The sequence below is a fragment of the Oncorhynchus clarkii genome, chromosome 22 (genome assembly GCF_045791955.1).
Source record: "Oncorhynchus clarkii lewisi isolate Uvic-CL-2024 chromosome 22, UVic_Ocla_1.0, whole genome shotgun sequence".
Classification (NCBI taxonomy): Eukaryota; Metazoa; Chordata; class Actinopteri; order Salmoniformes; family Salmonidae; genus Oncorhynchus; species Oncorhynchus clarkii.
The window spans coordinates 37,302,990-37,317,183 of NC_092168.1; the positions used below are offsets into that span (position 1 = coordinate 37,302,990).

General features: G+C 45.3%; 1 protein-coding gene across 2 annotated transcripts in view; it reads right to left on the reverse strand.

Moving 5' to 3' along the window:
• Nucleotides 1-14,194, reverse strand: part of LOC139380844 (adenylate cyclase type 5-like) — a 121,265-nt gene that overhangs the window by 46,068 nt on the left and 61,003 nt on the right. For both annotated transcript variants that reach the window (XM_071123946.1, XM_071123944.1), the window contains exon 3: nt 9,087-9,208. In XM_071123946.1, coding sequence (XP_070980047.1) covers nt 9,087-9,208 — 122 coding nt within the window. The remainder of the gene's footprint in view (nt 1-9,086; nt 9,209-14,194) is intronic.

Sequence of the window (14,194 nt, forward strand, 5' to 3'; positions counted from 1 at the left end):
GGGGTACCGAGTCAGTGTGGAGGCTATGTACAGCGGGTACCGGTACAGAGTCAATGTGGAGGCTATATACAGGGGGTACCGGTATAGAGTCAATGTGGAGGATATATACAGGGGGTACCAGTACAGAGTCAATGTGGAGGCTATATACAGGGGGGTACTGGTACAGAGTCAATGTGGAGACTATATACAGGGGGTACCGGTACAGAGTCAGTGTGGAGGCTATATACAGGGGGTACCGGTACAGAGTCAATGTGTCAATGTGCGGGGGCACCGGTGTCGAGGTAATTGAGATAATTATGCACATGCAGGTAGGGTTGTTAAAGTGGCTATGCATAGATAATAACAGAGAGTAGTAGCAGCGTGGGGCGGTGGGAGGAGGTGCAATTAGTCTGGGTAGCCATTTGATTAGCTCTTCAGGAGTCTTATGGCTTGGGGGTAGAAGCTGTTTAGAAGCCTCTTGGACCTAGACTTGGCGCTCCGGTACCGCTTGCCGTGCGGTAGCAGAGAGAACAGTCAATGACCAGGGTGGCTGGAGTCTTTGACGATTTTTAGGGCCTTCCTCTGACACCGCCTGGTATAGAGGTCCTGGATGGTAGGAAGCTTGGCCCCAGTGATGTACTGGGCCGTACTCACTACCATCTGTAGTGCCTTACGGTCGGAGGCCGAGCAGTTGTCTCCTGAGTCCCTGAGTCTCCTGAGGGGGAATATGTTTCATGACTGTCTTGGTGTGCTTGGACCATGTTAGTTTGTTGGTGACTTGAAGATCTCAACCTGCTCCATTACAGCCCTGTTGATGAGAATGGGGGCGTGCTCTGTCATCTTTTTCCTGTAGTCCACAATCATCTCCTTTGTCACATTGAGGGAGAGGTTGTTGTCTTGGCACCACCCGGCCAGGTCTGTGACCTCCTCCCTATCTCATCGTTGTCAGTGATCAGGCCTACCACTGTTGTGTCATCAGCAAACTTAATGATGGTGTTGGAGTTGTGCCTGGCCGTGCAGTCATGAGTGAACAGGGAGTACAGGAGGGGACTGAGCACGCACCCCTGTGGTGGCCCTGCATTGAGGATCAGCGTGGCGGATCCATGCTCCATGCTTTACCATTAGCAGCCATGCCTGGGGACAAGACATATTGCTGGAGCTACTCCCAGAAGGCCTGTACTCCCATATTGCTGGAGCTACTCCCAGAAGGCCTGTACTCCCGTATTGCTGGAGCTACTCCCAGAAGGCCTGTACTCCCATATTGCTTACACCTGAGAATCCAGTGACTGTGGTCTCTCTTAGCTGGAGCTACTACTTACCTTTACCTATGGAGGGTAGAGCATAGGAGCATAGCAGAGGAGGGGGATGCTGCCTTTTAACTGATCTAGGATCTGTGTGGATGTGGATAACCATTCTAGGGTTTGAACCAAGACAAATAAACAACGACAACTTAAAGGCTGCATTCTCATAATTTGTTTTCTTCATCATCCAAGAGTGACTTGATTGAAAATGGAAGCTCCACCAGTACCACTGTTGTACTTAGATACATGTTTTGTATGTCAAGTGATGGCAACAAAATACTCTGTCCTTTTTTGTCTCTGTTCAGGTTATGTCAGGGGAATTACACTGTAATGTCCAGTCCCCGGTCTGTTTTCTGTGTGATCCCGGATTGGCTGGTTGACACAGACACAGGCGAAGCAGATCATATGAACCAGTCCAGACCTCATCAGTTTAAACATAGATTATCAGCTTGTACTTTAACTGAGGACAGGGGCACCACGGAGGCTATATTTAGACACAAATACAATCCCTGCGCCTCCCACAACCAGCACATTAAGAGCACCACAAATATTATCTCCCAGAATGCAGTATGTTCCATTCTCTCAGGGCAGGACCATAGATGCATATCTGGGCTGGTTTGGAAGGGTTTAAGCGGGCGGGGAAAAGCAGTAGAGAGAGCTGTGTCATGTATTCAAAATGGATGTAATTAGTACCTAGGGGATGACTAATCAGATCTTGGATGGATGTATATCCTAAAACGGTGATGTTTTTCTCTAAAGGGACATTCACTTACAGTAGGCTACTGAACAAACCGCAAGGCATTCAGAGACTCATGGGTGTCCATCATTCAATACTACCCTTCAGCAGGTCTTTCATGTCAGAAGAACATAAGTAATTGTCTACTATGTAGAAAAAAACAGGTACTATAAATTACCTTGTAAATTATTTCCTTGATTTGAGACATTCATAAGAAAAATACATTCACAAAAACAGGACGTCACCACTGAGAGAAACACATCAGATGGTTGGTTATTGTGTAATCACTTCACCACATGAGGTAGGTACACTGTCCTAACTCTGTGTTTTGCACTACTGTAAATATGTTGTAAATCAGTTCAAGTGGTGGATAATCTGCACTTTGATGGAGAAACCTTAAACAAGGCCCAGGATGGAATAACAACCCTTTTACAGCTTGGCCTGAAACCGCTGAAACCGCTGAAACCGCTGAAACCCAGAGTTCCAGCTGAAACGTGACACCAGAGCTGCAACAGAGCAAAAGGCATTACGTTGTTAGAAAGTTGTTTGTTCCAGTTTGCCTCAGCGCTTGCTTGCTAGCTACGCCTTGGCTCACATGAATACAGCAGCCATACCAGGGACCGCATCCAACAACCTCCCAGGGAAAGAATGCACACACAGGGACAGAGAAACAGACAGAGATAGACAGAGACAGACAGAGAGAGAGACAGAGATAGACAGAGACAGACAGAGAGAGAGACAGACAGAGACAGAGATAGACAGAGACAGACAGAGAGAGAGACAGACAGAGACAGAGATAGACAGAGACAGAGAGAGAGAGACAGACAGACAGAGACACAGACAGAGACAGAGACAGACAGAGGGACAAACAGACAGACAGACAGGCACAGAGACAGACAGACACAGACAGACAGACAGACAGACAGACAGACAGACAGACAGACAGATAGGCACAGAGACAGACAGACACAGAGACAGACACAGATAGACAGAGACAGACAGACAGAGCGACAGAGCGACAGACAGACAGAGCGACAGACAGACAGAGCGACAGACAGAGCGACAGACAGAGCGACAGACAGACAGACAGACAGACAGACAGACAGACAGACAGACAGATAGGCACAGAGACAGACAGACACAGAGACAGACACAGACTTCCTGCTCCCTGACCGCGTTTCCTCCGGACCTCCTGGCACTGTCACAGACAATCCTCTTTTCATCTCTATAGCTTGACCCTTCAGCACTGTTGTCTCCCTGGCTCTCTCCACTTCACTCACCTCACTCTACATACGTTCCCCTCCCTCTCCCTCCCTCTCTCTCTCCCTACCTCCCTACTTCTCTACCTCCCCTCTTCACAGTTCTTATACCACTCCTCCTGTCATCTTAAGGCCAGTTCTAGTATCAGTGTCATATCAGGATAGTGTCCAGTCCATTTTGCCTGTTTCTCTCTCTCTCGTTGTAACGAGCCTGTCATGTCCAACCAAACCAAAGTGTAGCTATTACGTTTAGCTGCTTGTCAGTTTGCATTTCCTGCTCTCTGTCCCTGGCTGCACTCCTTCCTGTCAAGACTGGTCCAAGCCAAGCTCTAAACAAGCAACGCACCACAGACAAGCGTAGTCCCAGTCTGTTAGATACTGTACAAACTAAGCCATTCACATCTAACATCACCCATATCCTAAGCAGTAGCTCTAGGTAAAAACATCATCCATATCCTAAGCAATAGCTCTAGGTGAGAACATCATCCATATCCTAAGCAGTAGCTCTAGGTAAAAACATCATCCATATCCTAAGCAATAGCTCTAGGTAAAAACATCATCCATATCCTAAGCAGTAGCTCTAGGTAAAAACATCATCCATATCCTAAGCAGTAGCTCTAGGTAAAAACATCATCCATATCCTAAGCAATAGCTCTAGGTAAAAACATCATCCATATCCTAAGCAGTAGCTCTAGGTAAAAACATCATCCATATCCTAAGCAGTAGCTCTAGGTAAAAACATCATCCATATCCTAAGCAATAGCTCTAGGTAAAAACATCATCCATATCCTAAGCAGTAGCTCTAGGTAAAAACATCATCCATATCCTAAGCAGTAGCTCTAGGTAAAAACATCATCCATATCCTAAGCAGTAGCTCTAGGTAAAAACATCATCCATATCCTAAGCAATAGCTCTAGGTGAGAACATCATCCATATCCTAAGCAGTAGCTCTAGGTAAAAACATCATCCATATCCTAAGCAGTAGCTCTAGGTAAAAACATCATCCATATCCTAAGCAATAGCTCTAGGTAAAAACATCATCCATATCCTAAGCAATAGCTCTAGGTAAGAACATCATCCATATCCTAAGCAGTAGCTCTAGGTAAAAACATCATCCATATCCTAAGCAGTAGCTCTAGGTAAGAACATCATCCATATCCTAAGCAGTAGCTCTAGGTAAGAACATCATCCATATCCTAAGCAGTAGCTCTAGGTAAGAACATCATCCATATCCTAAGCAGTAGCTCTAGGTAAAAACATCATCCATATCCTAAGCAGTAGCTCTAGGTAAGAACATCATCCATATCCTAAGCAGTAGCTCTAGGTAAGAACATCATCCATATCCTAAGCAGTAGCTCTAGGTAAGAACATCATCCATATCCTAAGCAGTAGCTCTAGGTAAGAACATCACCCATATCCTAAGCAGTAGCTCGACACAGCAAATTCTGCAGTGTTAAAAAATTATAATAATAACACTGAGAGTGTTAAATCAACACTGAACGTGTTTGGTCCCATATAGACACTTCAACAGTGTTAAATTAACACACTTCGTAGTGTAAAGCCTTATTCAAATATTTCCCAGAGTGCCTTGCCTTTTGAGTAAGTTATAGAGTTACCACCCATGACTGTATTTGTTAGTGTTAGTTGAGGGCCTACTCTTACCCTAATACAAGAGCCCAAAAGTCACATATATCACTTTGAACCAAAACCATGCCAATCATTATCATATTTCCCAGTAGGCTCTTTTGCAGGTAGTTCTTTTTAATCACTATGCAAGCCAGCATAATGTGACTTGCAGGTAAGGTTGCAAATTCACCAGAATTTTGCAACCCTACTTGCAGGCCTGATGTGGCTTGAGGAATGAACTGGGGTACAATTATGCACTTGTAACTAAATATAAAACGGATGACCAATTGTTTGTACCCCTTTAGGAAAAAATCTAAACCTTTTTTTCCTGAGAGTATAATACAATGGCCTGAAACTCATGGTTTACAGGCCACATCAGGTCTGCAAGTCACATTAGCTGGCTCGCAAGGTGATGTGTAATCCCTTCTGGAATCCAGTCAGTGTGGGGATATCCAACTTTTTGAGGGTTGTTTTCTATCACCCACAACCTGTATTCAGGGTTGGGAAGACTAAGCTTCTTCTTCATCTTTTAGGTTTTATGGCCGACTACAACCTCTTGGTGTATTGCCGCAAACTACTGTACAGGGTAATGAAACTAAAATATTCCATTGCAGGGAGGGGGGAACCCGGACATCATACAAAATAAAAATAAAACATTTAAATAAACATCCTACTTTTTCAGTCACAGTTCAAATCACATCCCTACACAGGCTCAGGGGCTTGTGAGAACGGAGCAGTCATCGACAGTATTCCTTGTAGAGTCCCAAAAAACTCTCAGCCGCACTCACAACAATGCCTATTTCCTCTTATTTCCTCTCTGTTTGCACTGTGCAGTTGATAGCCAATGCAATAAACGCTACAATGTCCACCTTCTTAACATGCAAAATGTCAGGATCTCTCCTGACAGGAGACATGCTGGAAGCCCTTACTCTTGCCACATCCGTCTCCTTCACCCTTACAGGACACTTCAGGAATTCGGATACATGTTCACCACCATGATTGCAGCACTTAGACTCAGCTGGCATGTGATGCTCCTCCCATCTACATACACTCGACACATGGTTTAATCATTTGCATTTATCACACTGCACGGGTTTGGGCACGAAGGCTCTCACATGGTATTTCATAAAACCCAAATGCATGTGAGAAGGCAGAGACTCTTCATCAACCAACAGTAGAGTGGATGGAGTGGGCTTCCTCCTCACTCCATCCACTATGCGGGTCAGTCGGTGTGCACCAACCACTTCATCAAGTTCTTCACGTACTGTATATCCTTTGCAGATAACACCCTTGATAGGCACCTTGCATCCCAGATCCACACACAACACATTCCAATCCTACATTTTCTTGAGGCTCAGAGCACATTCCTTCTGTTCCATAGATACAACAAAAAATGAAATGAGCCCACTTCTTGTTACCCAATGCATCCACCATTTTCATAGAGACATCTCCCAGGTAACTCCATCGACCCCATCGAACATCACCAATATCCTACGCAACAGCAGTTGACAACATCAGCTGGGAAGAGACACTGGGCTAAGTTCCAATATCCACTCGCACATCACTTGCTACCAGAATGCATAACATCCAATAGATTCTCTTCACATTGAGTGGTATGCTACTGTAGTGTGCACATGGAAACAGATCTCCACAGAATTTTCTGTGCTGTTTGCTGCAGTGCTATACTGTGCTGAACAGTGTGTCCGAGTGTCCGAGTGGCCAGTGTCCCAGGTTGGGACACTGGCACAAACTGTAACACAACAAAAACGCACCACTATTCTGACTTCTAGTAGACATCCACTTCACTAAGATGAGCTTCAATCCCAACACGTCCCGACACGTCCCGACACGTCCCTACACGTCCCGATACGTCCCGACACGTCCCGACACGTCCCTACACGTCCCTACACGTCCCGACACGTCCCTACACGTCCCGACACGTCCCTACACGTCCCGACAAGTCCCGACACATCCCTAGACGTCCCGACACGTCCCAACACGTCCCGACACGTCCCGACACATCCCGACACGTCCCGACACATCCCGACACGTCCCGACACATCCCGACACATCCCGACACCCCACTGCTGCTAACTTGCGTAACACGATTGTAGTCAGCTTTTTTTCAAAGAGGAGGAGGAAGTGGAGGAGGAGGCAGTGGAGGAGGAAGAGACAGTGGAGGAGAAGGAGACAGTGGAGGTGGAGGAAGTGGAGAAGGAGGAGGAGGAGGCAGTGAAGGAGGAGGAAGTGGAGGAGACAGTGGAGGAAGAGGAGGACGAAAACAGGAAAGCAGGAAGAAGGTCTCCTGACTAACAGCAGAGGGGACAGGGCTGAGCTGAGCTGAGCCGGGAGGGGCAGGGGACATGACATGCTGCAGGACAAGATGCTATCTGCTCTCTCAGCAACCTCACATCACATGCTAGGCTACTTACAGTATAGTACACCCTCCACTCTTTCTCATCTGTCCAACTGGAGCGCACAGAGAAACACTGTGTCTGAAAAGGTTACTAGCCGTCAAATAACTTTTTCTCCATCCTTGTTTCCTTAATTCCTCTCAAAGCCCATTGATGGAGAGGATCCAAGGTCCTTGATGCTAAATTACAGAGGAAGCAAGGATCTGATAGCTAAATGTACCAGTAAGGTTTTCAGCCCCAGACCTCTCCTCTCTCTCTCCACAGCCAAGAGCCCTCTCTCTATTTCTCTCTCTCTCTCTCCACAGCCAAGAGCCCTCTCTCTATTCCTCTCTCTCTCTCCACAGCCAAGAGCCCTCTCTGTATTTCTCTCTCTCTCTCTCTCCACAGCCAATAGTCCTCTATCTCTCTCTCTCTCAAATAAATTCAAGACGATTTATTGGCATGGGAAACCTATATTAACATTGGCAAAGCAAGTGAAGTAGATAATATAAAAAGTGAAATAAACAATAATAATTAACAGTAAACATTGCAGAAGTTCAAAAAGAATAAAGACATTTTAAATGTCATATTATGTTTATATACAGTGTTGTAATGATGTGCAAATAGTTAAAGTACAGAAGGGAAAATAAATAAACATAAATATGGGTTGTATTTACAATGGTGTTTGTTCTTCACTGGTTGACGTTTTCTTGTGGCAACTGGTCACAAATCTTGCTGCTGTGATGGCATACTGTGGAATTTCATCCAGTAGATATGGGAGTTTATCAAGATCGGGTTTGTTTTCGAATTCTTTGTGGATCTTTGTAATCTGAGGGAAATTTGTCTCTCTAATATGGTCATACATTTGGCAGGTTAGGAAGTGTAGTTCAGTTTCCACCTCATTTTGTGGGCAGTGAGCACATAGCCTGTCTTCTCTTGAGAGCCAGGTCTGCCTACGGCGGCCTTTCTCAATTGCAAGGCTATGCTCACTGAGTCTGTACATAGTCAAAGCTTTCCTTAAGTTTGGGTCAGTCACAGTGGTCAGGTATTCTGCCACTGAGTACTCTCTATCTATCTCTCTCTCTCTCTCCACCTGCCAGGAGATGTCTCTCTCTTTTCCCCAATTACTGAGGGCAGCTGGGCGCTGTTAGCGGCTTGCTAACCCAAGCCTCCCTCCCGTTAGCAGGGTTTTAGCCACATAGTCAGCCAAGCTTAGCTTGATAATGGAGCTATGTATTTTAGATAAGATAATCTTTGAGAACTAACAAACACCATAATAAAAACCAGTCAGTGAGAATCTAAAATTGGCATAGTGTCCCCATTGAATTTGTTATGTTTGAGTCACTCAGATAGCATAATGAAAAAATGTGTAGAATTGCAGGAAATTAGGTTTGAAACTGACATTTTTCTCTCAGCCAAATGACAGAATGTGTTTTATTGCAGAAAACTAGCTTTAAAGCTGTCAAATGTTCTCTCTGCCCCATGGCAAAATGTGTAGAATTGCATGAAACTAGCTTTCAAACAGCAACATTTAGTCTCTGCAGCCAAGAGGAGGGCCTCTAAAACCGCACCATTGGCCACGCCCACTACAACTGCACTGCTGTCAAGCCCCAGACAGACCCTACCACTACTACGGATAGCATGTTTAGCTGAACCTCAGAGGCTAGGTAATGCTGATAAAAGTAGCATGTTACTGTAATTGGTGAAGGGAAAGACCTAGACATGGCTTTAGAGCATGGCACTGACTGCATGTGTCCCTCCTCTCCCTGATGACGTCAGTGGTGACTGGTACCTGACGTTGTCGTGCTTCTGGATGTAGATCTTGTGAAACATCATGTCTTCCTGCTTGGCGTTAATGTCAGCTTTCATCTCCATGGCAACATGACGGGGAAGCACGGAGAGCAGGAGACGCTCCTGCAGAGAGAGATCGAGGGGGGGTGGGAGAGAAAAGAGAGAGAGAGAGAGGGATGGATGGAGGGCGAGAGAGACGAGGGGGGAGATAGGGAAGACAGCAAGAGAGAAAGAGAGAATGAGAGAAAATCAGAGAGAGAGAGAGAGGCAGGGGAGAGGGAGAGAGAGATATAGGCAGGGGAGACAGAGAGAGAGGCAGGGGAGAGGGAGAGAGAGATAGGCAGGGGAGAGGGAGAGAGAGAGAGGCAGGGGAGAGTGAGAGAGAGAGGCAGGGGAGAGGAAGAGAGAGATCGACAGGGAAGAGGGTGAGAGAGAGGCAGGGGAGAGGGAGGGAGAGAGAGGCAGGGGAGAGGGAAAGTGAGAGAGGCAGGGGAGAGAGAGGAAGGGGAGAGGGAGAGAGAGAGGCAGGGGAGAGGGAGAGAGAGATAGGCAGGGGAGAGGGAGAGAGAGAGAGGCAGGGGAGAGTGAGAGAGAGAGGCAGGGGAGAGGAAGAGAGAGATAGGCAGGGAAGAGGGTGAGAGAGATAGGCAGGGGAGAGGGAGGGAGAGAGAGGCAGGGGAGAGGGAAAGTGAGAGAGGCAGGGGAGAGAGAGGAAGGGGAGAGGGAGAGAGAGAGGCAGGGGAGAGAGAGAGAGAGAGGCAGGGGAGAGGGAAAGTGAGAGAGAGGGGCAGGGGAGAGGGAGAGAGGCAGGGGAGAGGGAGAGGCAGGGGAGAGGGAGGGAGAGAGAGGCAGGGGAGAGTGAGAGAGAGGGGCAGGGGAGAGGGAGAGAGAGAGAGGCAGGGGAGAGGGAAAGTGAGAGAGGCAGGGGAGAGAGAGGAAGGGGAGAGAGAGAGAGGCAGGGGAGAGTGAGAGAGAGAGGCAGGGGAGAGGGAGAGAGAGAGAGGCAGGGGAGAGAGAGAGAGGAAGGGGAGAGGGAGAGAGAGAGAGGCAGGGGAGAGGGAAAGTGAGAGAGGCAGGGGAGAGAGAGGAAGGGGAGAGAGAGAGAGGCAGGGGAGAGTGAGAGAGAGAGGCAGGGGAGAGGGAGAGAGAGAGAGGCAGGGGAGAGATAGAGAGGAAGGGGAGAGGGAGAGAGAGAGAGAGAGGCAGGGGAGAGGGAAAGTGAGAGAGAGGGGCAGGGGAGAGGGAGAGAGGCAGGGGAGAGGGAGAGGCAGGGGAGAGGGAGAGTGTAGAGAGAAAAAGTACCAACCAGAGATTTAGTTCAGTAGAGTCAGTACACGAGACAGACAGTGAGACAGAGAAATGGAGAGGTGTTGATTTTGGCCTATCCCACAGGGGAAGACCTGGGTAATTGAGCACTCGAAACGCATGGCTGCTCACCCCCTCTCTCCATCTCTCCATCCCTCTATTGCCATGACGCCCACACCACAGTGACCCTATATGCTGAGAGATGTCTTCACTGAGAGTGTGGGCCAGCCCTTGATGTCATCTCCTTGGCTTGCATCCCAATTGGTACTCTATTCCTTATATATACTAGCCTCTGGTTAACATGTGAACACTATATATGGAATAAGGTGCCATTTGGGACATAGCTCCTGTTCTGTTTACGCCGCAGCAGCAGCCATGTGTGGGCAGGTGTTACCAAGGGGCTAGGATAGGCCACCAACCCCACACACACTCCTCTCACTTCCTGTCAATCCTAGCCAATTAGCTGCTGGTTATGAGTCGTTCTATCGCTCTCTCTGCATAGTGGCTTGGAGAGCTGAAGTCATTATTACTGTTGCCTAGGGCTGTTACGTTGACCGAATTACTGCCACACCAGCGGTCACAAGTCATGACGACAGTCAAATTCCACATGACCGTTTAGTCACGGTAATTAGGCTTCTCCAAGTGCTCAGCATATGTGGGAACTCCTTCAAGAGAGTTGGAAAAGCATTCTGGTTGAGAGAATGCCAAGATTGTGCAAAGCTGTCATCAAGGCAAAGGGTGGCTACTTTGAAGAACCTCAAATATTAAATGTATTTTGATTTGTTAAACACTTTTTGCTTACTACATGATTACATATGTGTTATTAGTTTTTTGATGCCTTCACTATTATTCTACAATGTAGAAAATAGTAAAAATAAAGAAAAACCCTTGAATGAGTAGGTGTGTCCAAACTATTGACTAGTACTGTATGTACAGTATATGTAAACTAACGTTCAAAAGTTTGGGATCATTTAGAAATGTCCTTGTTTTGAAAGAAAAACACATTTTTTGTCCATTAAAATAACAGTGTAGACATTGTTAATGTTGTAAATGACTATTGTAGCTGGAAACAGCTGATTTTTAATGGAATATTTACATAGGCGTACAAAGGCCCATTATCAGCAACCATCACTCCTGTGTTCCAATGTTAGCTAATCCAAGTGTATCATTTTAAAAGGCTAATTGATCATTAGAAAACCCATATGCAATTATGTTAGCACAGCTGAAAACTGTTGTGCTGATTAATTAAGAAGCAATAAAACTAGCCTTCTTTAGATTAGTTGAGTATCTGGAGCATCAGCATTTGTGGGTTCCATTACAGGCTCAAAATGGCCAGAAACAAAGTATTTTCTTCAGAAACTCGTCAGTCTATTCCTGTTCTGAGAAATGTAGGCTATTCCATGCGAGAAATGCCAAGAAACTGAAGATCTCATACACTGCTGTGTACTACTCCATTCACAGAACAGTGCAAACTGGCACTAACCAGAATAGAAAGAGGAGTGGGTGGCCCCGATGCACATCTGAGCAAGAGGACAGGTACATTAGAGTATCTAGTTTGAGAAACAGACGCATCAAAGGAACTCCACTGGTAGCTTCGTCAAATAGTACCCGCAAAACACCAGTCTCAACGTCAACAGTGAAGAGGTGACTCTGGAATGCTGTCCTTCTTGGCAGAGTTGCAAAGAAAAAAGCCATATCTCAGACTGGCCAATAAAAAGAAAAGATTAAGATGGGCAAAAGAACACAGACACTGGACATAGGAATGTGCTTTTCTTTCAAAAACAAGGACATTTCTAAGTGACCCCAAACATTTGAACGGTAGTGTATATATATTTGCCCCAAAATATATGGGCGATTGGAAGTGATGCAGACAATTACATCGATGGAAGCTACAATCTATCTGCAATATTAAAGCTGATCTACCCCCTTTTTAAAAAAAGGGTCCACATAATTTCTTAAAATGAAGCACATGAATCCGCTTTACAACAGGTGTAGAGTCTAACTGGCATACATAAGCATCGCGTGAGTTTCGCGTTTGGGGAAGATCATTTTCACCATAAAAATTCACCTTTATAATAAAAGCAAAACATGCATAATCGCATTTGTTTTCCTGCTAATGGAACATTCACACTTATAGCCTACTGCCGTGTGCACGTTGCTGCACTTATAATGTGAAAAAATAACCTTATTGTTTGTCAACATTTTAAGCTAAATGTTCTCATCTGTTGCGTCTTACTCGTTGCTTAAAACAGGTTTTTTGATGTTAGTGGTTGTATTTATTTGGGATCTATCGTATCCCACAACTGTCCCAGACTATGTTTGGAATATTTATTTCTCGCGCAGAATAGACTAGGTCAACTTTTGTAGTGTGGGGGATGGTAGATTGACATAGGATAGTGCTTTTGCTGTTCGTTAGGCCTACTCATCTTGTTGGCTGAAGAAAAGTAAATGTGGACAGATCTTACAATATCTTCCATATGCGCCTCAGAATAGGATAAAGACTCATGCAGTTGTGTCCCCGATATGTCTGTCTTCACTTGTAGCCTGTGAGAAAGACCCGATCACATGACTGAGAGTAATGAGAGTAATCGGCAGGCTGGTCACTGGCCGCAAAAGGCATGGATTTTTTAGGGGGTATTAATGCCACACAAAGGAGATGCAGCCGTGAAATACGAGGCATTATCAAGTGCTTGTCAAATTGTGAGTGAGAGACTGATGAAGTGTGTACAGCCTGTGTAAAAAAAAACAAAGCAGAGCTCATGCCTTTCATGCAACTTTTTTCAAATCCTCATTAGAGTCGCATCTTGCAGCCTTAAAATGTATTAGAAATCTAAACATATAGCCCAACATTTGTATCACAACTAAAGTTACATAAATAAATTAAGCATATAGGAGGACCTGTTTCTATGTTAACCGCTCAACACAGAGTAGCCGCATGTGCACACTCACTGAAATCGTTTGAAGAAAATATACTTTCTATTTTATTCAGCTCTGCTCCACTGTATTCTTCATACTATAAAATAATATAAAATAATGCCATGGAATTCTAAGCAAATCCAGATTAGGACCTAACATAAGGACAACTCAGAGTAGGCTATTCTGTTCTTCTGAAATAGACTACATTTTGTTCATATCATGTTTCTTTAGACCTGTCTAAAATAAATAATGGATGTATTGTGAAGGTGTAGGCTTTATTACATGGATTTAATAGACTTTTTAAAATGTAGATGTTCCAAAGGTCTGCATCAGTGGCTTGTAATATACAGTGGGGCAATAAAGTATTTAGTCAGCCACCAATTGTGCAGGTTCTCCCACTTAAAAATATGAGAGAGGCCTGTAATTTTCATCATAAGTACACTTCAACTATGACAGACAAAATGAGAAAAAAAATCCAGAAAATCACATTGTAGGATTTTAATGAATTTATTTGCAAATTATGGTGGAAAATAAGTATTTGGTCAATAACAAAAGTTTGTCAATACTTTGTTATATACCCTTTTTTGGCAATGACAGAGGTCAAACGTTTTTCTGTAAGTCTTCACAAGGTTTTCACACACTGTTGCTGGTATTTTGGCCCATTCCTCCATGCAGATCTCCTCTAGAGCAGTGATGTCTTGGGGCTGTTGCTGGGCAACACGGACTTTCACTCCGTTGCCCGGGCGGTGTGTTAGGGATCATTGTCATGCTGAAAGATCCAGCCACGTTTCATCTTCAATGCCCTTGCTGATGGAAGGAGGTTTTCACTCAAAATCTCACGATACATGGCCCCATTCATTCTTTCCTTTCCTTTCCTTTACACGTCCT